Here is a 26,659-nt window from a genome sequence, read left to right on the forward strand (position 1 = left end):
GGGAAAATCATGGTAGAAGAACGGTGATCTTTATCTAATAGCACGCCGCAACGCTCTTGTTAATCAGGGAAGATTTATGCTAGTACAAAATGTAAGACAATTTGCGTGTTGAATAAATAATTTTCTGACCAAAAATTGGTCAACAGCTTGGTGAGTTTTCACTGTTTAAAGAAGAGTTAGGAGACGGAGTGGGGAGGGGGAGGGGAGGGGAGGGGGGGAGGAAGAAATTTCCTTGGGATAGCAATGACCTTCGCCACCCCAAGGGCCATTTCCGCGGAATCTTCCTTCTGCATGGAAGTGGGAGGTTGTAACAGGAAAAATCTCTTACTCTCTTTTTTTAACCCTTTAGATGCAAATTAATCCAAAAATAACACGATTTGCCCGAAGCATACACTCCTTAAATTCTTAAGATGTTTGAAAAACTGCCTTGAGAAAAAAAAATAAAAAATAAAATAAGCCTCAAACGTTCAGCTGTACAAACAATTCTTTTTGGCATTAATTTATAGACGTAAAAGAACCCACGGTCGTTAAAGCGCGTTAGATTACGCCCCCGTAATCATCAAATCAAAGTTCAATGAGGACATCAGGCAGGAGCATATAGTACCATTAGTTTTTCGACGAAAACGAATATAATCACCTGTTCAATTTTAGAAGAAATTATTAAATATGTTTAAAGAGGATAATTCTTGATTCTAAGCTTTTAATTCACTGCACGTCTAGGAAACAAAATGCCGTGTCATGCGGAGAGCGCGACGTGACGTCATGTAGTTTATTTTTGTCATTACGGAATAAAAAATCAGCATAAAAGCCACCTGCATTCGATTTTAAAGCACTAATCGATTCAAGAGAACAGTCTTCCTTTCCCATTTCACGACTGAGGTACCTCTCACTCACAGATTGCTCGTCGATTGACAATGCAAGCGGGCAACAGTTATTTCAATGACAACACTCCATCAATCGTTATTCGAAGCCTCTTCGACAAGTATGACAAAGACGGAAGCGGACGACTGAATTGCAGCGAGCTAAATGATCTTTTACAAAAAGATTTGGGATTTGTAAAAGAGGAAGCCAATGCTTACTCTTTACTGCTGGATAAAGACGGAGATCAAAGCATTTCTTTCGAAGAATTTCTCGATTGGCTTCGTAGCGGAGAGCGTTTTCAGGTTATCAACGATAAAGCCAGGTTCAAGAATCTCTGTAAAGCCGTGGAATTGTTTAAAACTTATGACAAAGACAATAGTAATAACTTGAGCAAGGACGAGTTCAAAGATCTGCTTGACTCGCTAGGTTATAAAGCAGTCGACGTGGAGAGGTTTTTCGAATACCTGGATCAACACAAGAATGGAAAGATTTCGTTTTGGGAATTAATGAAGTGGCTTAACTGGGTCCCCGTAGAATAATCACAAACTACAATTTGTAAACAATCAACTGGTAAATAACTATTGTATCTCTATGAAATAACAGTTAAAAGGTAGATTCAATCAAATGCACCTCCATCAGTTCTAAAGAGCTTTTGAGAACGTAAGTGTGGTTTTACTTACACATCTACCTTTTATCAAAGGTCAAATTTATATTTGGATCTCAAGATAAACACATGATGTTGGTTTTGAAGCTCTTTTGCTTTTATTTAGTAGGTAAATAACTCTTAAACCTAACACGGCAGCTGATCGCAGATTTTTGTAATCCTTAAACTGACCACTCGTTCCCTTTATCTCGTTTGTGTGTTAATACTCTAACAAGAGTATGAATATTCTACATGGCTTCCACCGAAGCTGTGCTACAATGTAAATGTAAATAATTTGAAGTCATTAACTGCTGATTACTTTGCAACAAAGACAACTTAGAATCAATATCTTATTTGTGCTCGGTTAAGCTTGAACATATGACCGTAGAACAAGTGTTAGCCAACACTGGTGCTCACAAAGTATACTTTAATTGTCATTGAGCGCTTAAGCACTTGAAATGACCACCCACTCCTGTTTCTGTAATGTATCTTGACAGTGAACTAAGGCTATTCTTTCATGTAATTATTTCTTATCCAACCATAGGGCCAGATTTAAAACTAACAAACACATTCACAGTATCCATTGGGGGAAGCCGAGAATCCAATATTTAGCTATGTTTTCATTTGAATAGTTGAGTTACCATGGAAAAAAGGTGAACTTATTGTGTGTACTGACAATGGCCCAATATGTAAAGGCCTGCGCCATGTCTAACAGAATTGAACATTTTAAAGATCAGTATTGGATTTATCATTTTTACTTGTATTTGTGAGTTACCTTCTTTCAAGCCAAGGATTAAAACAAGAATGTAATAACTGAGATTTTGTTACATCAGTTTACTTCATTTAGTTGACCGACACTGGAATAGTTGAGTTACCATGGCTCCGACGAAGGGCGAACGCTCGAAACGTCAGCTTTTGTAATCGTTACGGTGGCCAATTTACCTTTTCAACTTTGTTGATATATCCATATTATGACACTAGAATAATATCTCAAATATTACTGCAGAGATAATTAGAAATATTATTATGATAAATATTTTAATGCACATATCACCAATATTCCATGCCTAATAAACACTCCCCTACCCTCTCAAGGGAAGTCAAGAATTTTGATTACTCATTCAAGAATTCCAGATCACCTATAATTATAAATGCACATAAGCAGTAGGTGGTTATAAAATTTGTTACCCATGAAACTGTCTCATTACCTCTTTAGTTTAATTCCATTTTTCTGTACACAGGCACAAATTATAAACATGTACATGACAAACATCATCAATACACTGAAACTTAAACTAGCACTTCATTGAATGTAAACAAATTAAATGATAACAGTTATGCTATGGGAATAATACATCATCATCATCATTATCAGGGAAAGAGTAATATTGAACTAAGAATGAGCATACCAACATAGTTGTCCATGTTATCAGACAAAATTGTAAAGTAATCATGATGACATTTAAAAAAATAATTTTTCATGACAGCCATATGCAACCTATTTCTAAGAGTCAAATGCCTGACCAAAATTAATGTTATCAATATTAACTAACAAATGGGATCTTAAGCTATTTGACAAATTTGACTCTCACATCAATATATTAATCCTTGATAGATCCCATTGGCGTTGCTTTACTGGTCTAAAGAGTAAAAAATATTGGAAAAAGGAAAGAATGGCCATTAATATGAATGGATGTGACTTGCAATCAGTGCTTTAATTCACTACCCCCCCACACCCCCCCCCCCATTTATATCTTATACCAAAAGAATGACCAAAAGGGGGTTTCTCCTTACATTATCACTAAACATTTTCAAGCAGAAAGGTGACAAAGAAAAGGGAAAATATTGTTTGGAGAATATTGTTTGATTTACCACCAAATTCTCAGAGCTAAAGTGATTATATGTGTATGATAGACAGATGAACCTCTCTTCCCATGACTGCAGTATTACCATCTGATGTTCTACATAAGTTCTAAGTATGTGCAACACACACTTTTGGAAAGTTATCTCATGAAAATCTGTACAGTTTCAAATCAAAATGGGGGAAAAATATTCTTACAAGGTCATGTAAGTTATTACTCCTATATAACATTAATAATATTAACATTGGAGGTCCAACAAAGTCAGCAAAGGTTTGGATTTTTATCCTTCCTGTGCTAGAGAGCTGGGCAAACATGTACTAGTATGCTTACTTTGTTAGTTGAGTAGACTTTTTCTTATATGTTTACATTCATTTCAGGACTCATCACTAACTTTTCAACTTACTAGCCAAGCAGCTGGTGACAACTTAGATTTTACAACAATTTCAGTTTGTTTACAAGCCAAACTGGCTAGTGAAATTGAAAATCACTTGCCAAAACTGAATTTCTACTAGTCTGTGGCTAGTGGGCTACTGTTAGTGTGAAGCCCTGCATTTACCTGTATAATGGCTATGATGACCCCAAATAACCCAATAGCACTTCCAAAGATCTCCACTATCAAAACCTAAAACACAAAGCCAACTAAGAGTTTTTTTTTTCCTTTGGTAAACATAGTCTGAGGAAAGGATGAGCAAAAATTTTCTCAGAACATGGCCCTTGGCTAATTGAAAAAGATAAGTTCTTTACTTTTAATCATTTAGATTGCTATCAATATCATACAGTGACTATCACCAAATCTAGAGGCAATCAAACATGGGGTATAAACTTATCATACCTTGACAAAGAGAGATGAATTCTGGGCATCAGCAAGAGCGGCACCACTGAAACAGAAATAAGAAAAAACAAATGTCTCAACCAAAGTTTCATAAAAAAAAAAAAAAAAAACAGCCATTGTTGTTGCTCACATCAATTCTTCTTTCAGGAAAAATGCTTAAGTGCACCTCCTTCAACTTGTTCCAAAATTCTTATTTTCAATCAATACTTTCCTTTGAAAATCAAGCACCTAAAATTTCTAGGAACCCCTCACTTTCCCAGACAACAAGTTCAGTATTCCCATTCATCACTTACCTTCCAACAATACCCACACAAATACCACAGAAAAGATTTGAAAATCCAACTGTCAACCCAGCAGCAAAAACCAGAAATCCTGGAAAAGTATTTACAAACAAAGAGATCAGTTTCAAACCAAACCAAACACTCTCTATAACAAGAGCTGAAATTCTTCCACCTCCAAAAAATTCAATTTTTGGTGGATGCTTTCTTTTGGAAATTGTGTCTCTTCAGATGAACTGCCCAGCTACCAAATTTCCATTTGCAACCAAAACTGAATATCATGAAAGTTTACATAAAATCACCTGTTGTATGAATTTTTTGTATTGCCTCTTGGGTTTTGAAGCCAGTGATATCTACAGCCTGCAATCAGTAGAAAAGACAAAGACTTTATTCCACTCAAGTAACACATCCTGTATTGTGAAAGATAAGAAAGATAGAAACTAAATATTTCCCCTTTTAATCAAGCACAATTTTGAGCAGTCAGAATTAGTTATATATAAAGGGTATATGTTCTTCCAGAGGAAAGGCATCACAGTTATGTACACAACTCACAGCATTGGTAATTGTGAAATAGACCCTGAAACAATTCAGACTTGAACAGGATTCAAAGTCATCTGCATTCTGTCATACTGGTCTAATGCTCTCGGGTTAGTTGTTAGAGAACTGCACTGGTTACATGAACAATTACTTATGGCTTATCATGACTGTCAATTTGAACTTAACCTGTTGCTTTGATTTTAAACTGCAACTGTTTTGAACTCATGATCAAAGGTAAAGAATTGGAACCCTAGGCATCAACACAGGAAATGGAAGAGTTTACTGTTTGCACTCCTTTCACAAAAGTCATAAATTCTGGTACACTCTTCTCCTGGTGGTTACACGATTATCTAATCTTTACACACCAAAGGGCATATTTAAATGCCTCTAGTTCCCTTGGGATTAGCCCAGTCCCCACACAAATGAACTACCAAATGAGCAAATCAGTAACAATTTCAAAACCTTGTTTTAGAAAGTGTTATGGCATCACTTTTTCCTTACCGAAATGTAGTTAGACATAACAATTGACATGATGATTCCATAAATTGCAACGGCCTCACAGAAGATAATACTACAAAGGGAGAATGGTAAAGGCTTACTTTTCATGATATATTATCACCAGATACAAAAATACACTTATCTAATAGCATTCAACATCTACATTTTATAGTCAAAATAATCAAAATTCTCATAAGGAATTAAATTAACCCTTTTCAACTCCTATCTTTGCTAATACTGGCATCTGAATAAACACTGGGACTGGTCAACCAAAGTCCCTCAAGGGGCCTTGATCTCAATATGACAAGTCTGCTTGTGGATTAGAATTTATTTTCTTGCTTCAAAATCTTAGGAGAGATATTAGCATAAATTGACGACCATTACTTTTCGTGTCCCAAGTAGAATATTTAATGAAGCCTGTCAACAGATTCTTACAGGCATGGGTGCAGATGGTGATGTGAAAAATACATGTGCAAATGTGAGCTGCTAATTGTGCAACAAATTGATATCTGCCCTATGCCAAAATCCTCTGCATAATGAATGACATGACATTTTACCTGATAAGGTTCTTGGTTTTGATTCTTGGTGCTTTAACACCTCCTCCACAAATACTTGAACCTGTGATGAGAATTCCCCTTGAATAAACAAATACAGAACAAGGTAATTAAGGTGATTAACTAGACCGAAGCAGTCAACTATTGATTAGTTTCATTTCTATATTGCTTGCTCTGTTCACTGTGCTTTAATTTTTAAAACAAACCTTGGTGTGTCACCATTCTACTAGTAATAACAAGCAGTGCTTCTTATGAATAGTGTTTGATTTGGAAAATTTTGTACCTCCTAGAGACAGCTGTTTAGCCAAACTAGTGATAACTTAAGGTTACTTCCTACCTTTAGAGGCCGAAAAAATCTTTTTTTTTTTTTTTTTGGACTAGATTGAAGTTAGACGTTTCAACTAACGTTTACAGAAGAAAAAATTTAAAAAACTCAAAAAGTGTCCGACTCATTCAGAAAAACGTATTTTCAAACAAAAGTTAATAAATCAGGAAGGTGCCATAATCTCGTAAATGGGCGAACCCCCCAGGGAAATGTTCCTGGCAATTTCATGTCGTTTGCATATTTTGTTTACATCGCGCACTTGACAAAACTCACACATGGGAGTTATCTGCTTGTGGAAAGTCTTTTCTCATGGATAAAATACATAACTCAAAATTAGAGAGGAGTCCTTGGGCAAAGAAAAAAAAAAAATAACAGGCCCAAAGAAGAGAGAAATGGCAACATTTTGTCAAAAAAAAACAGTCCTTGCTAAAAGCAACAAGGGCTCCTGGTTTGGCCAAGAGCCTTCGACAAGCTCAGCATCTACTGAAGATTGGCAGCATTTGATTATCCTTGGGGCTCGCAGCTTAAAAATTAAAGTCAACACCACAGAAGGTTGTAAACAAGATTCTTCATCGGAATCTGACGAGACCGATGGAGAAAAAGAAGAATGCGACAGATTTACCCTTTCTGCCACAAGTTTTTACTTCACTTTGTCCATTACTAAACGAGCAACAGAGCAAGATAAAAAAACGTGACTGCTACACGATACTTTTCCCAGGAAAATCTTTATCCATTGTCATTGATGCCAGGAGGCCTCGTCTTCTCATTGGTTTGCGGTTTCAGGAGGTGAGATAATCTCCTGGTGTGGTGCTAGTTGTTTACAAACCTTTAGGAGCTAAAGTCTCGCATTTGATTTTGAGAGGAATACATCATTTTACGCGAATTTACAGGGTATGTAGATTTGACTGATTTTGTGAAATTTCGCCAAAACAATCCTGGAATGACGACGAACAAAAGAGTGTCAGGAAATTTTGATATGTGAAATATTTTTTACATGGTGTCCATTTATGCAACACACTTCGCATATTTTTTGCTACTCTAACTTTAGATGTGAATATCTAGACAACCAATCAGAATATCGAGAAAGCCTGACACACTTTTGTTGAATGAAGCCTTCTGAATGAGACTGTGCAGCCATTTTTCTCGTGCCGCAGGATCTGATACCCAATAAATTCAATAGAAGGACCCTTGGTCATTTCATGCCTTACCGGCTCCTGACACTTCCTAAATGAAAAATTCACCTAAACTATATTTTCAACATAAACTGCATTTATTAAGCTTTGTTTTAATGTATAGTTTGTTAGGGTTTTCTTCAAACTAGCGCATGTACGAATTTTTTCCCCAAGGACACCCGCGAGGGTAGGAAGTAACCTTAACTTTAAGGATGATTCTAACCTTTTACTCATGGAAAGTTTCTGCTTTTTTAGTGATTAATCTGTGACTCCTGAGAATAATCTTCCCCCTAAATGTTACTCATCTGTCTTTGATTAGTTAAGAGAATTTAATGCTTTATCAAGATGACAGCCCCTAACTGATGAGTTTGTCTCTCTTCTTTATCTGTTAGCAAGGTAATGTATTGAAGTTGTGAGGTGTAGTTGCATGTTAATTAACAATTGGTTCATGCTTTAGCATGCACTATCGAGTTATGGAGCACGCGGGAAGTTTGGAGAGCATGAAAGAAGCGTAAGAGTTGCCTGAAGCGATAGCCGAGGGCAACTCTAGCTTCTTTGAGTGCTCTCCAAACTTCCCACGTGCTCCATAACTCGATAGTGCACAGCTGAAAGCATGAACCAATTGTTTTAAAACATAGCTGGTGGAATTGTGCATCAAATCCGACACAAAAAACGGACCACAATATCAGTTGAAGCGAATCGTGACAGCGCTGATGCCGAGTCTCCTTTTCCTTTGCTTTTCTCTTTTTCTGCCTCATTTAAGAACTCTAGCCCAAGGGAAAAGATCCAAACATCGTCTTTGTTTTCGGACTAGTTGGCCGAGTTTCTGTTTGTATCCATTATTGTCACGAAATATATTATTTTTCCCCGCGCTAACAATGGCCTCTTGCGCGAAAAAAAAAAAATTTCTGGCGAAGTCGGATTTGCTGACGCTATCAGCGTGCACTATCGAAATTTTGAGCATGCTTGCGTATAATGAATTTGATTGCGTGACTCTGCTAGCTATGTTCTAATCACTTCTGGTAGTACAAAAAGAGCTTACCATGCGGCACCAACCACAGACAGGGAAATTGCCAGTCCTATACCAAGAGATGCCCACATGAATGGGGATGTCTCCTCCAAAAACCTGGTAAATGGCAAATTCTTCAAATTGAAGACTATGTTTCTTTCTTTGTCCCAAGCCTGGATTTCATACCAGGAACAATCCAATGCAACTTAACCCTTTCTTTAAATTCAATTGAGTTTGGCAAGCAAATGATAGATTAGGCAAACTGTAATCTGCATATTATTTGTGTATAGCATTGATTGATTCCCACAGCCTTTACAAAACACAGGGTACTATGGATTGCTTTTTAAGTGTGCTTTGAAGAATAATGAATGGGACGATATATATGTAAAAACTGTGAGTCAACAGAATGTAAACTGGTGACTATGCAATTTGCAGTTTTGCCTGATTACAAAAATAGAAACCGAACTGTATGAAACTAAAAGGAACGTTATCAGAACATGATCTTTAATTCACTTTGTTACATCGTTAAATTAAGTTTCAGATTAGTTCTGACTCCTGTTACTAAATATACGTATGAATTCTAGGGGTTAACGATGCAACCAAATTACTGTGTCACCAATTCAAAGTGCTACATGTACTTTCGCAGACAAATGCGAGTCACAAATTTCTGCAACTTGAAGCATCATGAAATTTGAATCAGAAAGGAAACTTTCCAACAACTTACCATCCTATATCAAATCTTGTTCCAAGACCGGAGAGATTGTAGTACAATCCTGTAGGAAATTAAATAACATAATTAGGCCGCCATCTTGGATGTTTCGCAAGGACACCAGTGCCCACAAAAATCAGCAGCTTACCGACACAAATCAGGATAAAAAGGCTCAAACTGTACACTACAGAATAGTAGCCTAGATTGTTGCTCGCCACGTAAGGCATTACTGATTTTTAAAGGTTTAAAAATAAAGTTTTCCTAGAAATGACTCATTTCGACTCATGTGACAAAAAACGACTAAGGCAGATGTTGCATATGTAACCTGGTTTTTTTATATCTATTCGGCCCAGTTTTGCGCGGTCAAATCAAGTACAGTCGTCTGCCGATCTGACCGATCCTGTTGAAACATAAAACATCCTGTTGAAACATCCTTTTGAAACATCCTTTTGAAACATCCTGTTGAAACATAAAACAAAACGATCCAAGATCTTGAGTCGGGCTATAGGTAGACGTGCTGTTATGAGTGTTGCCCATTCGTGGTGCGCAGAGGTTCTAAAAGAAATACTAAGAGGTACCAAGGTCCTGGTTTATGGGCGTAGCATAAAATTTTTTTTCATCCCTGAAAGACACCAATTCTACAACAACACACTGTCATATATTTTTGGTGCAATACCCTAAAAGGTATCACAGGAGCTGCTGCTGTGGACTTTTTGAGGCTAAACAGCCTAAGGGGTACCAAGCCCACCTTTTTTAACCCCTAAAGGCTACAACGAGCACCCCAATCCTTTTTATTTAAGGAGTCCCCCTTCTCAAGGGTGATAAGTACATGCCGATTGATGTGTGTGTTAAAAAAGATATATTATGAAATTGTAATCGTAATGATCTGAAAGCAAGGAAGTATATTTCATCGTCAAAACATTGTATACACAGCATACCAGTAAAAACCTTCCCTGATTTTCTCTTGGAATTAATTAATGCAGATATCAATAGTTGGGATTGTCTCCCTCTTGTGCTGTTGTCTAACTTTGAATTTGATTTTGTTTCTAAAATATATCTGTTGCAGTCTTTTCATTTTTGGAGCGGGTTCCAAATTATCATAACTATATCTTCGTCTGTGCTTTTGCATGTGTCTGATTTGATGAAGGTCCATGTTAGATGTGCAAGACAAAAATTGCATTTCGTAGTGAATAATACCCGTTTTAAGTTTCTTTGTAACAATGTTAGAAATACCTTGTACTCATGATGGTATACCACTTATTTTTATTTGTTATATTGCAGGTTCACAAGTATCTTCATAGGTCAAGGAGAACATGTACTTGCTCTGACTGTTTTAGAAAAATACAAGTAATACCTAACAGTAACTTGCAAGCCACAATAAAAAACCCTGTATTTCCTCTGTAGCTATTGAAAATTAAGTTTTCCAACTTTCTTTTTTGTATTGTTTAAACCACTGGACAAAATCCCAAAGCTATAAGCTTTAATTTGGACTGATATCTCAGCTCCACAAATATTAATACTCGTGTATAAATCTGCCCTTTTTAGATGCCTGTTGATGCCCATGTTACTGTTGTGATATTGAACTTTGATCTTATGTGTCATGCGCGTGTGTTGTTCGGTATTTAGGCATACGCACTGGAGGAATGAGGGGGAGAATAAAACATGGCAGTTTATGAACGCAAGCACGTTGTTGTCTCTTGAATAACTCGACAGTTATGACATGATTTTATTTTCTCTGTCAGCCATGCAACATAGGGTTATGGAATTCTAATAACTACAAGACTTTGCTACTGAGTAACAGATTGCATAAAGCCCTACAGCAGAGCATTGTTTACAAGAGTAGTTGTGTTCTTCTCTCAAACTGTTCACTGCAGTTATTTCATATGTACTTATCTGCACTCCTCTGAGTTCATAACTGTCATCGAGGTAGTCTATAGTCTGGAAATAGTGTCTGTACTAAGCCTTGAATAGATGGTACTTCTAATAGTACACATGTACCTGAGGGATGGCTTCTACCATATTCATCTCTTGTATGAGAATCAAATATCTTTTAACTCCCATTATCAGTACAATAGATACTGACACTGTTTACATTCTATTGTTGGAATAAATAAAGAGTAATTTTGTGATATGAGTGATTCAAAAGCCCTTTCTGTAGACATACTGTACTGATATTCCTCAATTATTGAATCACAATAATGTAGATTACCAGTGTAGCTTTCACTTTACTTAAGCTGGTAATTTTTCTGAGACAAAGCAATCATTGACAGTAATTCTGTTTGCATTAAATACAACTGCCCCGTACATCATGACAGTATTGAATACAATTGATTACCCATCTCCAAAATTTGTACCAGGTATATACTCCTTTTATCTTATTATAAATCAGAGCAATCAAACTCATAGCAACACATTGTTGTCCAGCATTTTCATCAAAGTACATAATATCACCTTGACTATAATGGTACCTTGATTGTTAGAATAGGATCAATACCATGTTTAGGAGACCCACAATTTGTTTAAATGTCATTGCACACATTCAGTGTGGCACAATGACCTCTGCGGCTCGCATTCTTGTACACACTTGTTAAGGTATTACAGCTCTACAAAGATAGATATTTGCTCAAAGAGTCTCTACAACTCAACAATTTTCTATTCAGTGTTGACTGTAATGCTATTTCTCTCTCATCTTTTGTACAAACTGGATACTGTCATTACTGCTCCTTTTTCTGAGTCTGCATTTGATGTAGCAATACATTTTTGATGAGATAGGAATGTTTTTAAGAATTCCCCCGCACATCAGTTTCTTTATTTATTTGTTTTTACGTGAAAGCTTTTCTAGTCTTTTTAACTGGCATTCTGCTATGCTCACGATTGAATCGTCTTCGTACATGGTACTCACCACTGTTAATATCACAACGATTAACAAACACCGAATGTTGAGATCCCAATTATTCTGCATATTTTATTTCTTTTGCAATATCATTTTGTTGTGCACACAACGCTGATTCGTCACACTTTTGTTCTATGCATGGCGCTACTTTGTCCAAATTATACTTCATCACATTCATTTGACACCGCGTTATTTGGTACCAGAAAAACATTCCTGCATAACAAAAACGTGAATTTAATATTCGCACAAAAGCGACATAACTAATGGAAAGAACAGAAAAATCACAGCGGATAATATACTCTGTTTGAGCAAAAGCATAACAAATGTAAGCTTAATAATCACGATAAAGGTCACATAAATATAACAATTACGTTTATCCTCACTCTGATGAAAGTCCGACATGGTATCTTTGTTGTCGTTTCCCAGAGTTTAATCTCGAGGCACCTTGTATTTATCAACAAATGTTCTCCTGTCACTCTGTCCACATTTTCTGTTCACTGATAACTCATTTGATAATTTTCTGGTTTGATTCTAAAGAGAGCTTCGCTAAATCGTTTGATTCTTTGCTATTTTTTAAAGTTCCCGAAACGAACGGTTCTAAATATACGCTCATTACACACGCCACCTTTTAGAGTGGGTCTACCGCGAACGGTGAGTGGGTCTGTACGTTTGAGAGTAGAAAAGATGACACAAATTGTTAACAGATTCGACATATCCGCCATCTTTGAAATCGTGGAAAAAAGGTTGCGCCTTTATTATTACATGTCTGCGGTATTCCCCATTGCACGTGACGGTGTTTTGTGGAGAAACCCTGTGGTAAACCTGTAGTCGGTCAGGAGCCCAATGGGCTCCTGTCGGTCGCCCTACTAATAATGGAGTGAACTCGCCCAGTTTGAATTTTTATTAACTCACACCTAAAGAGTATTGACTCTCTTTCTCACTTCATTTTCTTTTTTCTCCCAAAAGTGAAACATGTGCGAAAGATATTTTGAATCTAAACCATTAACGAATAGTGGTGTGGATCTGAAAAGATCAGAGACCAGGGGCCCGTTTCTCGAAAGTCCCGGTAACTTAACGGGCCCGAAGCCATCTTTCAAAATAAAAATTTAAAAGATGGGAAAGCAGGTTATGACATCCAAACCAGTCCTTTTTGTTTCTTTAGCTGATAGTTTTATTGTTTCATTTTCAAAACTTTTGAAATTCCCATCTTGAATGAAAACAGGACAGCTTTACGGGCCCGTTAAGTTAGCGGGACTCTCGAGAAACGGGCCCCAGGGGCCCGTTTCTCGAAAGTCCCGGTAAATTAACGGGCCCGTAAAGCTGTTCTGTTTTCATTCAAAATGGGGATTTCAAACATTTTGAAAATGATACAGTAAAGCTATCAGTTAAAGAAACAAAAAGGACTGGTTTGGGTGCCAGAAATTGCTTTCCTATTCTTTAAATATTGATTTTAAAACATGGCTTCGGACCCGTTAAGTTAGTGGGACTTTCGAGAAACGGGCCCCAGTCCACTCTATTTCATTTTCCGATATCTTTATTGTTCAAATTCAAGACCATTCATATTTCGGTCTAGGATGTCAACACGACAAGAAAAATAAAGCTTTTCTGATCCGATAATTATCAACATTTTCAATAAATGGCATCTCGAGTACTCCAAGCTGAATTATGTTATAAAACTCACCCACAAAAAGACTGAATTACCAAAATAGTGAACATTTTTAATACGACTTCAATCGGTATGTTTTGATGCAAATTGACGGGGTAAACTGTACTACTGCTCTCACACACAGTCAAGTATGATGGCAAACAAATTAAAAGCATCAAAGCTTTTTGACAGGGATTTTGGACTGGAAGGCCAAGAACCATCTTTTCAACGCAGATATGCATAAACTAGGAGGAAACTCAGAATATTTAAACTTCAAAACTCTTCATCTGTGAAGTTTTCCATAACCTCAATCAATTACGTTGACTAAGAACAGACAATTCCGTTTCGAAAAATAGAAAAGTCATTATATATACATGAAGGTTTTAGCGGCTGGTTTCGTTACTATGGAAGCCTGATTTGTCTGAAACACCTGTATCATAAGTTGGCCATTTTTTACCCGAGTTGAAGTTAAGAGCTGCTCTTTACTATACTTAACCAAGATAAAACTCCAGCAAACTTAAGTGGAAGAATACCAGAACTTATAGAAGGTAACTGAACGTTATTTTTGGCGAACCAATTTATTCTTAAGGTTTTTAATGCTAAATGTATGAACACTAAAAAAATTTGAACTCGCAATATCTAATCGCGTACGTTCGTCACAGAATTGTGATATCACATGTTATTTTAGACCAAAGTATTGTTACCGTATAAAAAAAGCAGCTCTTGGGAGCAGCTACAAAGAAGTGTTGAATCAATTCACTAAGATTTAAAATTCAAAATTCTCGGCAAGAATGATTTATACACGTTATAACAATTTTATTAAAATAAGGCTCATTTGGAAAATGAAACGTCAGACTCCGACGTGGAATGATTAAGATACTGACGCAAATTCCACCGTAAAGTCGTCGTTATAGCATTTCAGTTAGACTTAAGCAGACCGCGCGCGCCATCTATCGAAAAATCGCCGTAACTGAGTGATAAAAAGGACGAAAAAAAGCTTTTTTTTGAACACGAAGTACTTTACCTCTTTCTCTTATCTTACATATACTATTTATAAAATGTCCGGTAATAAAGCACCTTAGGGCTAGAAAATGTCCGCTCTAAACTCTTCAAAGGAATACTCTACAATATCAATAGATTTTCTTACTGTAACTGTGTACGTTCTTAATAAGTCAGTCTAACTGACTGGTTAGATTGTTACGTCAACTAATTTAAAGATGTGTATTATTAGCAGAGTTTGTCCAATTAAGATGGCACCATCGCTTTCGAGTAGACTGAGACGAAAGAAGACTAAATTGAAGGACAAAAAGAAAAACGAGGCCAATATTCAACTATCTTGACCTGACAAAATTGGTCAATACCTTATTAATTACAAGAGTTAAAGAATTAAAGACCGCGACGTCACTTTCACCTTTGATATTGTTATTTTCAGATTCCACTTCTGGTGTTCACAGAGTCAAGTTATGGTGTTAATACGCAGGCGTCTTCTGTTCCACTTCTTAATTTTATTTCTCTTGCTTATAGGGGCTATTTTTATATACATGATACTTCAAACTAATCGTTTAGTAAGCCAGAAATCAAAAATTTTTGAAGATCAGCCGATCGTTCTCGACCAACAACAGGTCGACGAAGGAGTCCCAATGACGCAGATGGCATCCGCAATTCCGCCGACGACGAAACCCGACACAAGACGACGAAGCTTGGTGATTTTCGGCGATGATCGTTCAGGCACGACACTGCTGACACAAATGTTTAGCCAAGATCTAGATATTTTCACAGTGTACGAACCGTTATGGATAACAAAAAAATGGAGTCAAACAGAGCCAGATAAAAATCTTTTAAAGGACGTTACAGAGGTGATAGGAGCGTTGATGACCTGTAATTTCGTGGACAACCCAACTGCAATTAAATTTTTGTCCCATTCCTCCAAAAATTGGGCACCTGGATTATTTATGAACCCGTTCAAATCTAAACCAATATGTAATGATCCTGAAGCCTGTCCAAACCCTGGAACAATCCCAGATGTGGTGCAAAAAGCCTGTTTACATAATTACAAACACAGCGTCATAAAGGTGGCTATCGTTCGCGTACCAGAAAGGAAACTCTCCAACATTTTTCAGAGGATAATAGAGGACAATCCAGATACGGTCATCAAATTTTTGCACGTTGTTCGCGATCCAAGAGGCAGCATAAACTCCAGGATCAATTTAGGATGGATACCAGACGTTGACAAAGCAAAAAATTTTGCTTATTGGCCTCGGAGCACATGCGAAGGGATTCTACAGAATGTCAAGTTCGGGGCAAGTCTCCAAGGAAATTTCAAAGACCGCTATATGCTTCTTCAATACAAAGACATTGCATCTTCCCCTCTAGTGACAGCCATGAAGATTTATAAGTTTGCTGGGTTTGAAATATCAGAAAGTATGATCAGATGGCTAAAGCAAGCAACAAACCCGAGCAAAGAGACTCTTGAACAAGAGGGGAAACACGCTTTTTCATCGTTTCGCAATTCTACAGCCAATGTTGAGAGATGGCGACATGAGTCACCCGATAGAAGGGTTCGTATTATCGAAGAAGAATGTAGTGAGCTGATGGATTTACTGCATCTAGAAAAACTGCCGTAAAAAATTAGAAGCTAATGATATTATAATCGACGCTATTCATCTAATCAGGGTCAACAAACGTTTTTTCTTTTTTTTAACCCTTTGATCCCTGAGAGCGACTAGTATCTAATTTCTCCTTACAATATCACCCCTGAATCAAACATTAAGGTCAGGAGAATATAGGAAATGATCACCAACTAAAGAAGCTCTTGATTGTTAAACAAATTCTCCTTGACAGCATCTTAGGAAATGTATAAAGAACAGTATGGAGAATATGCATACTGATGTTAGGCTGTAAAGATTTAATCTATCGTAGCTGACTATTTCACTCTTTATCGTCTACCATTCACGTCTTGTTTATTTACCACTTGATTACAGCCATTATGAAATCATTCTTGCAATCTGATTGGTTCTTAGCAGTGCGATTATTCACGAATCTGACTAATATTTTTATGCTCCATGTCGTATCGTTCACCCATACAATAAGAATAGAACCCTAAAACAAAACAAATCAACAAATTGGACTACAGGACTCTTCTAGGTAACCTATCATATTGCAAGAAAGTTAAAGACCATTTAATGATAAGGGTAAAAGGGCCGAGTGGAGTCTAATTCTGTCTGTAATCATACGAGTGATAACAAAATCGGACGACCGTGAAGCAGAAGTCCGATTTGTTTATCCCAAGTATGATCAAGGACAAAGAAGTCCGTTACCAACCAATCAAATTATGACAAAATTTGAGAAAGAAACTCGACGTCGGTTATACGTTTTCATAGAAAAAAAGCAACAACAGGTAAATGATCATAATACGCGACAACAGCGCGCGCATTTGACGCGTACTGTTCACTTTCACAGGCATGGCGCGTTGCTATCCCATTGTACGGTCCATTTACAAACATGACGCGTACTATCCGTACTATAATGCTCAAATAGGGCTGGACCAATTACGCTCCAGAATTTTGTTATGGTTTTGAATAAAGCCTTACAGGAGATTAGAATGAGCGATTTCAAGACAGTCATAGCCAGGCAACTCGCTTTCGTGTCGTGAATTTAGCCTTAAATGGTTCACCACAATTTCAATTACCCTTACTCGTAAATATCTGTGTCTTTTCTTTTCATTAACATCTTCATTTATCTGATAACACCTGTTTAGCTCTAAAAGTTAAGGCTAATTTAAAATAACCGTCGAGAGATGTGGTCGAGTTTCATACCATCAGAATCCTATCCGACTAGGACACAATGACACATAAGAAAATTTTAAATATTCATATATCCTGTACAATTGAGATGAAGTAAAGGAAGTCTCAAAATCAAAATAGATGAATTTCCACCAGAAAACTACATTAAATCTATTCTAAAAGGCTTCCTAACTGTGAGGGGAACAGCCGCGTTGGCAGCGTCAACAGGGTAACCAGGCTACCCAGATATCGATGCAAAAATGCTGGGTTCTTTTGTCATATAAGTTTTAATTTTGAAAAGTTGTTATCATTTGGCTCTATTTTTACCTCCGAGCGGTAAATAGCAAATTGAAATTTTATGGTTTTTAAACAAATTATCCCATAGGATCCCCTAGGGGCCAAGCTAAAATTTTCGTTCTGTAACTGACCTTTAAAACTAAAGAAAATGTTGTTTTGCTTAAGTTGTTGTAATAATAGATGGGAATAGCATTTACAAGAGGAATACCGCGACAGAGCCCAACACAACAATATTAACATTTCGTAAACGATACTTAACAGATCTTCTTCGGAAAGGTAGGTCAACTTTTTGTTTTAAAATTAACAGGTTTTTTTTTTGGGGGGGGGTGGGGTTGTATTTCTGTTTAAAGCTTCGTAAACCGGTTCCTTAAGTTCGAAACAAAACTTAATACGTTTGAGTGCGTATGCCTATTGCATTATAGTCAAGGAAATGGAAAGAGAGACTGGCTCTCTACATAATGACATGAAGAAAATCATAAACTACACTCAAGTATTATCCACAAAATAGGCAGTAAATATGTTTGTGGAGAAAGGTGTAAAATAACAAGACTATTCTCCACATCTGAGTGAGACATCAACATTATTAAACTCTTTACACCCTAGCATTAGTATGCATATTCTCCATTCTGTTCTTTATACATTTCCACTTGTAATGACTAGGAGAATTTTTTCACTGAGCAGTCAAGAGCTCCTATAATTGGCGATAATTTCTTTGACTCTCCTGACCTGATTTCGTTTTTGATTCACAGAATGTCTTCAGGACCGTAGCCTGCTAGCACGAGGCAAGGCGCCTTCGGCGCTCGAAACTTGCCTCGTCTTGTTCTGAAGTCTGGCTACAGCCCTGGTCTTACAGGTTGATCAGGGTATCAGCTTGCGCAATACATACGTGCCTTTAGGCGAGTAGTCGTTTAAAAAAAAATGCAAGTGAGATCTGGAACATTCCATAGTTTACCATTTGTAAATGTTGCAAACCAATCTTAAAGTACCACGACAAAAAAATTACAGTAGCTATCACACTCAAAACAACAACGCGAAAAATTAATTTTGAACAGCTTTTAACAGGCTCCCTACTGTGTACGATCTTAACACCCACTTTTCTTAACGATTGTTAGGGCTAGTTCATGAAAGTTAATGCTACAAAACAGAAACTGGATTGATGAGTAGCAAAGCAACAATGGCTATTTTAGGGTGGCGGACAAACCTTGTATTAATTTGTTTCGTTATACGCCTTCATTAAAGCCAAATTAAAGCTTAATGGTAGGGCTGCCCTTTTTATTCACAGGTAAGTGTAAAAGGGTAAATATCATCATTTCATTTCAGAAAATGACAGTTAAAGGCGGGAAAAATGGGCAAATTTTGGTTGTAATGCGTAACGCAATCTTTACAGTAAAAACTTTCAAAAACATTTTCCATAAAAATGGTTGGTCGTATGGACAAACGAATTATACCAAATGTTAACACATAATGTACTTTGCAGCTAAGCAAAATTTAACCATGATTTCAAGTTCAAACACATTCAAAGTTTTCATCATTCTTGGGTATCCTTCTTGTGACGCTGCGTTGTGAGATTCAGCGCTTCATCAAGTTGTTGTCCGTAGCAGGGCTCAACTGAATATCTGAGGAAAACAAAATATATCAACTAAACGCTAATACGTTGTGTTTTAGCACCAGGGAAATCATTCAAAAGGAGCAAACATATGTGGAGAAATACGGCTCAAAGAAGTCGCAACGATTTATTGAAACGTGATTGCGCAATAATAATTTACCTACCTTCTCCTTCTCGCCGTTTTGATCCACCAAGATTCAAACGGGTTTTGAATCTGAGTGGATCTGAATGCTCACATGTTCCCCTTGTTATTTTCCTACTTTCGTCTTCACAGCTATGAAAGTAGCTGAAATATGGCCTCTTGACTCAGTCGCTATGTTCTTTGGATTGTTGGCGCCATATTAAAAGAGGTAATTTGAATATATCAACAAAGTTGAAATGGTAAATTGGCCACCGTTGCGGTTATAAAAGCTGACGTTTCGAGCGTTAGCCCTTCGTCCTTCGCTCCGACGAAGGGCTAACGCTCGAAACGTCTGCTTTTATAACCGTAACGGTGGCCAATTTACCATTTCAACTTTGTTGATATATTCAAATTATTTCGTTACCCCCACCGACGCAGCACCAAACAGTTTCTTTAGAAACTACCAGCCTTTATTCATTTGTATATTAAAAGAGAAGCGTGGCGCCTCTAAAATCGATTTGAAATTTGCAGTTTACGTTGCATAGACGTCATGCTTTCGTGTACTTTCGCAAGGTTCTCAAGAGCATTTTTACAGCAGTCGCTGTGCTACTTTCACGTTTAACACTAAAATAAATGGCCAAAGGCCGTTTATCTTTGGCCCGTAGGGCCCGATCTGATGGGGGACCTTACGCCTTTCGCTTCGCAGCGTGGGATGACGAGAGAGAGGCATGGGCGGTCATATCGGAGTTCAACGTTGCAGCATAGCGATTGTTCCGTCATTCTGTGGTCTGTTGACAAGCTATTCGTTTCGAAAACTAAAACCGACTAACAGTCAATTCTTAACTCGGTTACCTCCTCAAAAAGTCATTCTTTTATTCGCATTTAATAGACGAATTGAGCTTCGATTCGAAGCGCTTTGACAGCCGTAACATTTGTCAGTGACACCTATGACAGATATTTGAGTTATTACCGATTATGAGTTTAATTGAAAACCCCGTTTGGTGTCGAAGTACAAGTTTAATAACCTCTCCTTAAATGGATGTTTTCGGGGTCGTATGAGACTTTTTTTCAGGGGAATTAATTTTGGGAGAATTGAGCAATCTGTAAACGCCGCGTGTCTACAATCGAGAGATAGAAAATCAGTGTTTAGGGTGCCAGTGATCTCCATGAGGAGATACTAGCCTCAATGTAGTACAGCATATCTATTTTAGGGTCAAAATGTTTCATTTTTACCTTTTATTTGTTACCAGTGAGCTCAAATTGATAATTTGTATGAAAGACCACGCCCGCTAAAGAACATGGTTACATTAAAAATCCAGTTAAACATTACCAAACTGTGATCAGTTTTGCTAAAATTCAATAACGTTAGTGATTTTAAGTGTCAAAATAACTTATAGAGTTGATTTTTCCCTAAGAAAATGAAAAATTCATCAATTTCAAGCATATTACGGGAATTGGCATGGGTAATTATGTTACTCATCATTGGAAATAGCTTTGCACAACCAATTGCGTTTTTTTAGTTTTGAAAAGGGTTTATTTTCAATAACGACCCATATACAAAATAAAAGGCACAAAACGCTCGTGGGCTTGGCCCAAGTTAATTGATTAATCTAAGTCACAATATATGCAGCTTAAATAAAGATAATCTAAAAGAGACTAAGCTAATATTAGCCATTTAATCTATTTACTAAATTAGCTACAAGCTACTATTATGAATAAATCCTAAATTAACAGTTAACCTCTAAGCTACATTAACTAATAACTATTAACTATTTACAAGAGAATTTGAGAGTGTCATTATCTACTTTGCACAGTGTTGGACAGCTTCTCACAGATTCATAAAATCAGATACACAAAAACGAAAGTGGTCATAGAGAATTCTCTTCTTGATATCATTGAGGATGTAACGGATCAATTCCATTACGAAACGTAACATCATTGCGAAACTTCCAAATACCATACAAGATTGTTTTGATCAGAAAACGGGCCAGTCGAGCATGTTTTGAGCTGACCGGAGCCCACTGAAAAAAGAAGACAGAAATACAACGGAAAAAAAATTACCCAAGAGGGAATAGATCACAGGAGAAAAATAAGACCACACTTTTTTAACACGGGAACAATTAAGAAAACAGGGATCAATTGTTTCTTTTCGAGAGCAGTAGGCATATTTATCAGAATCAATATGACCCCCAATGCTTTAAGGAATCGCAGACCTTAATGTTTATAGTTTTCGGAAAAGCCGTCACCAACCAGTTTCCAACGATTATCAAGATCGAAGTCACTAGGGAAAAGGGGGGACCAAAGAAGGTGAAGAATCGGGGAAGCAGAATATTCTCTTAGCGGAGCCTGATCCTTGATCGAGAAATGTCTACTAAAGTTATTAAAATGAATGCTGAAACGCCAAATGACATTTTGTCCGCTGCTACCGATACGGCAAGTATTCCTGACAACGCGCCCTCGTAAGATTCAAGTATAGTTAATGGTGACCTATACACCCTACGAGCGGCAAGAGCGGCTGGAGCTACTAGTACAATGACAACCAGGCCGCGAAAAGAACAATCCATCTCAGGAGAGAACTCAATGCCACAACGGCCGAGGTCTGCTTTCTTCGCGCCGGACCCGTGAACTTCGTCCTGCTCGGTGTTTAACGCACTGAAAGAAGCCGGAATTCAAGATAGTGACACACAGTGCCTTCAACGAAAATTGAACGATGAAGTAGTGATTACTTTTAAAAATCCTAAAGCGAAAGAAAAATTCCTTCATCTAAATTGTGCACTTCAAGACATCGATAGATCTCTCACCTTTCTCAAACTTTCTGACCTGGCAATTATTCAACGCCTCACACCTTTCTGCGAAGTTATTAATTACCGCCACTGCAAAGATCACAACTTCAATATTTACAGTGGCCTTCGACATTATAGAGTACGTACTTCCAGACCTAGTCCTAGTTTTCTTCGGTTCGGTAAATACCAAAGTTTTCTCAAACATTTTGAATAACAACCTCAGTGCCGTAAGTGCAGTCAACCTGGACATTTCAGTAACACATGCCAAACAAAAATCTGCTTCAATTGTGAAACAAACGGCCATGAATCTCCAAACTGTCTGATTCCTCCGCTCTGCTGTCTATGTAAAGAAATGGGTCATATGGCCATTAGTTGTAGGTATTCATGGGTCTCCTCTTCCACCTACTACTCCAAAACCGACGAAACATCAGATGTATTTGCGGATTCAGATGATGACGCCCAGTGAAGAAGATCTGCCACTTGCAGCGGCCCTACAAAAGTCCAATTCCTCAACGTCCCTTCCAACCACTCCGGTTAATCAACCCATTTCCAGTGATCAATCAACTGCGTACTGCAGTATTCTTCCTCATTGATTTAAGTGTTTCTCCTACAGTACCCGTGTACGAGCTTGAAATTTACACCAACCATGGGAAATTTATGGGAAATTTCAGAGACACCCGAATTAACGTGACGGATACGTGCGCATTAAGACATGAATATATGCGTCAGCTCGATAGCAAGTGATGCAAATGTTGAGCCGTATTTTGGGAATCGTTGTGTCTGTAACACCTCGTTACCGTTTTGGTGGTGTATTTTGGTCAGTTATGTTTCGGAGAACTTTTTCTCGGATACGCACCCTTTGTCCATAGCCATTTATTATAGATTTTTGCAACTGACGTTTTCCAAATACGGACAGATCAGTCCCACGGGCCGTTTCTGACAATTGGGTTTGGTTTTCAACTGACCGTCAAAAGTAACGAGGAAATGCTTTGGTATAGCTTACTTCGCTTTGTGATTGGTCCAGAAAACTCGCGCCAATCGCGACTTGGTCTCCCGCGCTTTTCCCGCGCTTTGGGTGGTTTGCTTGTTTTAACTTTAAGTTCTTATTGGCTCTTCACAATATTTCCCTTTGTTCTGATTGGTCGTTGTGAGTACTTTGGTATTGGTTTTACGACTCAAAATCGGAAAGCGTTCTAATCTAACAAATCATTACTGTTGCTCTTTTGTTTCAGCAGAAACACAAACGATGAAGACTTTCCGCTACTTTGTACGATTAGTAGTCACTGGGATGGCAATTGCGATAGTTTCCTTTTTGATACATCAAAGCCGCATTCAGCAGAAGACAAGTGCAGTCCCCATGGAATCTACCGATTTTCAATTTAGTCCTCCAGTAACGTTTAGTGCCCTCAATAAATTTTCATTAAATCCCACGGCATCATCGGATTCTTCCGAAAGGAGACGAAGTTTAGTCGTCTTTGGGGCGGACCGTTCGGGAACGACGTTTATCAGCCGAATGTTTAGCGAAGATCCTCAGGTATTCATGATCTACGAACCTCTCTGGGTAACGAAAAAGTGGAGGAAAACCGAACCAGATCGAGACTGGTCAAGAAGTGAGCTGGAGGTGATAAATGGAATAGTTAGCTGTAACTTTCCAGATTTTCCCAAGGCAACACAATTTTTGGCCCACACGTCACGCAATTGGGCAGCAGCACCGTTCAAAAATCCGTTCCAGTCAGGAAACTTCTGCAACGTTTCCAAGACAGGTGGAAGCTTCTGCCCAAGCCTTCTCTTCACGCCAAACATCGCCAGGGAAATCTGTGTAACAAAGTACAAGCACAGTGTAACTAAAGTAGCCCAAGTACGTGTGCCTGACCTGATGCTTTCTAGCATCGTACCACAGGTGTTTATAGAAAACCCGGATACTGACGTCAAAGTCATTCAGATTCTCCGAGATCCGCGCGGAAGCTTGGACTCTAGAATCAAACTAGGCTGGATGCCAAAACACACATCGCACACGTTCACTTACCAAGTCAAATTTCCATGCGACAAAATCGCGCAGAATGTGAAATATGGAAGAAACTTGCCACAGAAGTATCGAGACAAGTATATGGAAATATACTATCGAGACATAGCGAAGTCCCCGGTGAAAACTGCTTTGAAAATCTACAAATTTGCTGGTTTTGAGATTTCTGAAGATTTGATCAAATGGATTGTTTCTAACACGAGCCCGAGCCAAGAGGTTCTTGCCAGTGAATCGTCAAAAAGATTTTCTTCTGTGCGGAACTCTACGGCAAATATCGAAAAATGGCGCAGTGCTCCGGCAGAACAGAACAGAATAATAGAACGAGAGTGTCGTGAACTAATGCAGCTGTTGGGAATCGAGAAGAGATGAAGTACGAATTAAAATCTTCACTTAACGCAAAAGGCTACAAACGCTTAACATTTAGGAACCAGTCATAATTTATTGCCGGAGAAGGGGAAGAGAAGGGGGGTTCGGAGGATTTTAGTTGTGTCACGATAAAATTTACCTAATCCCCAACAAGGCTCTGTAATATTCTCATCACCCCAACCCCCTCATTTGCAGTTAACTGGCAACCGATTTCCTATATACTTCCCTTTATACCCTTTTGGCGACGACTGATCTCCCCCGTTCCCCTAAAAGCCATGTGATTTACCTCAAAATCCTAACCCCCCCCCCCCCACCAACCCCTTGAGACGTACGATAGACGACCCGACGACTAATCCCTTGGAGTCATTTTTGACTGAGAGTCCAAAGCAACCCAGGATTGCAATCGTGATATCGTGTTTTCTCGACCACACACTGTACCCGATTGAACACCAGTCTCGCGTAGACGCTTAAGAAAAACTGCAATTCTTTCACTCCCAATATCTGATTTTTAACTCTCCCCTCTAGCAGCAAGACATTTCCTTGTATATTGGGTACGACAATTTGTTTAGACAAGATAACAACTTCTACCTGATAAGTTTAAGTATTCTCACCACCTGTTTGGTGGACAATGTATGGATATTGTAGGCAGAAGTTACATATACATCACTTTTGGGAGTTCAAGGGTTAAGAAATAAACGCCATGGCGCGTAAAGACCTCGGTGTTTGATCAGGTTCCCAGTCTTTACCCGTGGTGGAGCTCAGAGGTAAATATACTCGATGGAATAGAACTGCTGCTAGTTTTACTTGTTAATTTTAAACATGAAAATGTTGGGGGGTTGTACTAATCCTTGGAGAAAACCCAACGACAGTTGCTCGCAAGTTCACTAAAACAAATTTGAAAGAAACGCCGGGGTTTCTTATCGAGAAAGTCAGTATTACTCCGCTCCGGTTTGTCAACAAAACTCGTGCCACTTTTGAAACAATCAGGTGCAAAGCGAAACTCACTATGAATGAGTCACTCACGCTCTCCTTGACTTCTTAATTTTCTCTGTCCATTCCAACTATAGATGCCGATATCTAGATATCTAGAAAGAGTTTAACTTTTGGTGTTTCTGTTTACAATAAATTATATATAATACACTGTCAGATGACTTCTGGCTCCTTTTCGGCACAAACGAGTTTGACTCCCAAGTAATGGTTCCTCTCCTAATATTTTTTCACAGCGTTATTAGCGATTCACCATTCTACAGCTTGAGTCATCTGTGAAGCACGCCGATTTTATGTAAAGCAATAGGCCAAATGACCGAAATAAAATACCTCCCGTATTAAAAGATTTTCCGTAAAAATTTCCTTGTTCGTCCATTTTTCGTAAAAGAAGTGAGGAGCAAAATGAAAAAGCCGTACATTTTGCAAATGACTAACTGTGGAGAGCTGAAGTTTTCAGAAAGTCGACGAAAAATTGACTGGATATCTACCGGTAGGACGTAAAGACAGTAGAGTGACAATAACTCTCGAAAAAGAAACAACAACTTTGAATTTAAATTTACAAGACATGTTTCGACACTCTCATGTCATCTTCAGTTGCAAATGAGCATTTAACTGTTGTACATTTGAATTTAAATTAAGGTACGTTACAAACTACGTGTCAGGGCTTACGTTACATTTGAATGTAAAAACGCGAAAAATGTAAATAGCGCGCGCTTGACTCGATCAAAAAATAAATAAGACAACAATCATACATCCATCGTCATTAGTGTATATCGCAAGAAGACGTTTACTGGTCTTCTTACTAATTATTTCAGCTTCGCCCCTTTGATTTACAAATTAGGTTTAGTCAGAACGTTGATTGACAGAACATACAAG

The 26,659-nt window shown here is 37.9% G+C and overlaps 5 protein-coding genes and 2 long non-coding RNA genes across 8 annotated transcripts in view; 5 read left to right on the forward strand and 2 right to left on the reverse strand.

The window, feature by feature from the left end:
- Positions 1-145, forward strand: part of LOC111323103 (uncharacterized) — a 900-nt gene extending 755 nt beyond the window's left edge. The window contains exon 1 of the mRNA XM_022926394.2: positions 1-145. This exon is cut by the window's left edge and continues 755 nt beyond it. The gene's annotated coding sequence lies outside the window, so the exon portion shown is untranslated.
- Positions 146-784: 639 nt separating this feature from the next.
- Positions 785-2,323, forward strand: LOC111323096 (uncharacterized). The gene has a single exon (XM_022926384.2). It carries the CDS (start codon positions 915-917, stop codon positions 1,398-1,400), a length of 486 nt encoding a protein of 161 aa, XP_022782119.1. The 5' UTR covers positions 785-914; the 3' UTR covers positions 1,401-2,323.
- A 378-nt stretch (positions 2,324-2,701) lies between these two features.
- Positions 2,702-9,603, reverse strand: LOC111323094 (V-type proton ATPase 21 kDa proteolipid subunit c''). Its single transcript, XM_022926383.2, has 10 exons — positions 9,429-9,603; positions 9,296-9,344; positions 8,605-8,688; positions 6,069-6,146; positions 5,515-5,584; positions 4,779-4,836; positions 4,492-4,570; positions 4,199-4,244; positions 3,923-3,988; positions 2,702-3,144 (listed from the first exon to the last, which is right to left on the reverse strand). The coding sequence occupies exons 1-10, from the start codon at positions 9,505-9,507 to the stop codon at positions 3,106-3,108; spliced, it is 648 nt and encodes a 215-aa protein (XP_022782118.1). The 5' UTR covers positions 9,508-9,603; the 3' UTR covers positions 2,702-3,105.
- Positions 9,604-9,670: 67 nt separating this feature from the next.
- LOC148719670 (uncharacterized) lies at positions 9,671-10,962 on the forward strand. Its single transcript, XR_015993132.1, has 2 exons — positions 9,671-9,854; positions 10,562-10,962. It is a non-coding gene; the product is annotated as an uncharacterized LOC148719670 (long non-coding RNA).
- A 3,292-nt stretch (positions 10,963-14,254) lies between these two features.
- Positions 14,255-17,423, forward strand: LOC111323131 (carbohydrate sulfotransferase 3-like). The gene is made up of 2 exons (XM_022926428.2): positions 14,255-14,366; positions 15,251-17,423. Exon 2 carries the CDS (start codon positions 15,282-15,284, stop codon positions 16,440-16,442), a length of 1,161 nt encoding a protein of 386 aa, XP_022782163.2. The 5' UTR covers positions 14,255-14,366; positions 15,251-15,281; the 3' UTR covers positions 16,443-17,423.
- A 142-nt stretch (positions 17,424-17,565) lies between these two features.
- LOC148719671 (carbohydrate sulfotransferase 3-like) lies at positions 17,566-25,096 on the forward strand. 2 transcript variants are annotated; one of them, XM_088739280.1, is made up of 2 exons: positions 17,566-18,173; positions 23,640-25,096. In XM_088739280.1, exon 2 carries the CDS (start codon positions 23,654-23,656, stop codon positions 24,797-24,799), a length of 1,146 nt encoding a protein of 381 aa, XP_088595406.1. In that variant the 5' UTR covers positions 17,566-18,173; positions 23,640-23,653; the 3' UTR covers positions 24,800-25,096. The 2 variants fall into 2 exon arrangements, with proteins under 2 accessions (XP_088595406.1, XP_088595405.1); XM_088739279.1 differs by having other exon boundaries at positions 23,643-25,096.
- LOC148719672 (uncharacterized) lies at positions 18,389-20,406 on the reverse strand. The gene is made up of 2 exons (XR_015993373.1): positions 19,668-20,406; positions 18,389-19,513 (listed from the first exon to the last, which is right to left on the reverse strand). It is a non-coding gene; the product is annotated as an uncharacterized LOC148719672 (long non-coding RNA).
- Positions 25,097-26,659: the final 1,563 nt, after the last annotated feature.

The sequence above is a fragment of the Stylophora pistillata genome, chromosome 11, assembly GCF_964205215.1.
Source record: "Stylophora pistillata chromosome 11, jaStyPist1.2, whole genome shotgun sequence".
Lineage (NCBI taxonomy): Eukaryota > Metazoa > Cnidaria > Anthozoa > Scleractinia > Pocilloporidae > Stylophora > Stylophora pistillata.

What these genes read in the sequence shown, in the direction of transcription:
- LOC111323096 (XM_022926384.2), top strand. Translation starts at nt 915, where the DNA reads ATGCAAGCGGGCAACAGTTATTTCAATGACAACACTCCATCAATCGTT.
- LOC111323094 (XM_022926383.2), bottom strand. Translation starts at nt 9,507, where the DNA reads ATGCCTTACGTGGCGAGCAACAATCTAGGCTACTATTCTGTAGTGTAC. An exon ending in TGTGTGGGTATTGTTGGAAG is followed by an intron (nt 4,245 to 4,491) that starts GTAAGTGATGAA and finishes TTTCTGTTTCAG; the next exon opens with TGGTGCCGCTCTTGCTGATG. An exon ending in ATTCATCTCTCTTTGTCAAG is followed by an intron (nt 3,989 to 4,198) that starts GTATGATAAGTT and finishes TTTGTGTTTTAG; the next exon opens with GTTTTGATAGTGGAGATCTT.
- LOC111323131 (XM_022926428.2), top strand. Translation starts at nt 15,282, where the DNA reads ATGGTGTTAATACGCAGGCGTCTTCTGTTCCACTTCTTAATTTTATTT.
- LOC148719671 (XM_088739280.1), top strand. Translation starts at nt 23,654, where the DNA reads ATGAAGACTTTCCGCTACTTTGTACGATTAGTAGTCACTGGGATGGCA.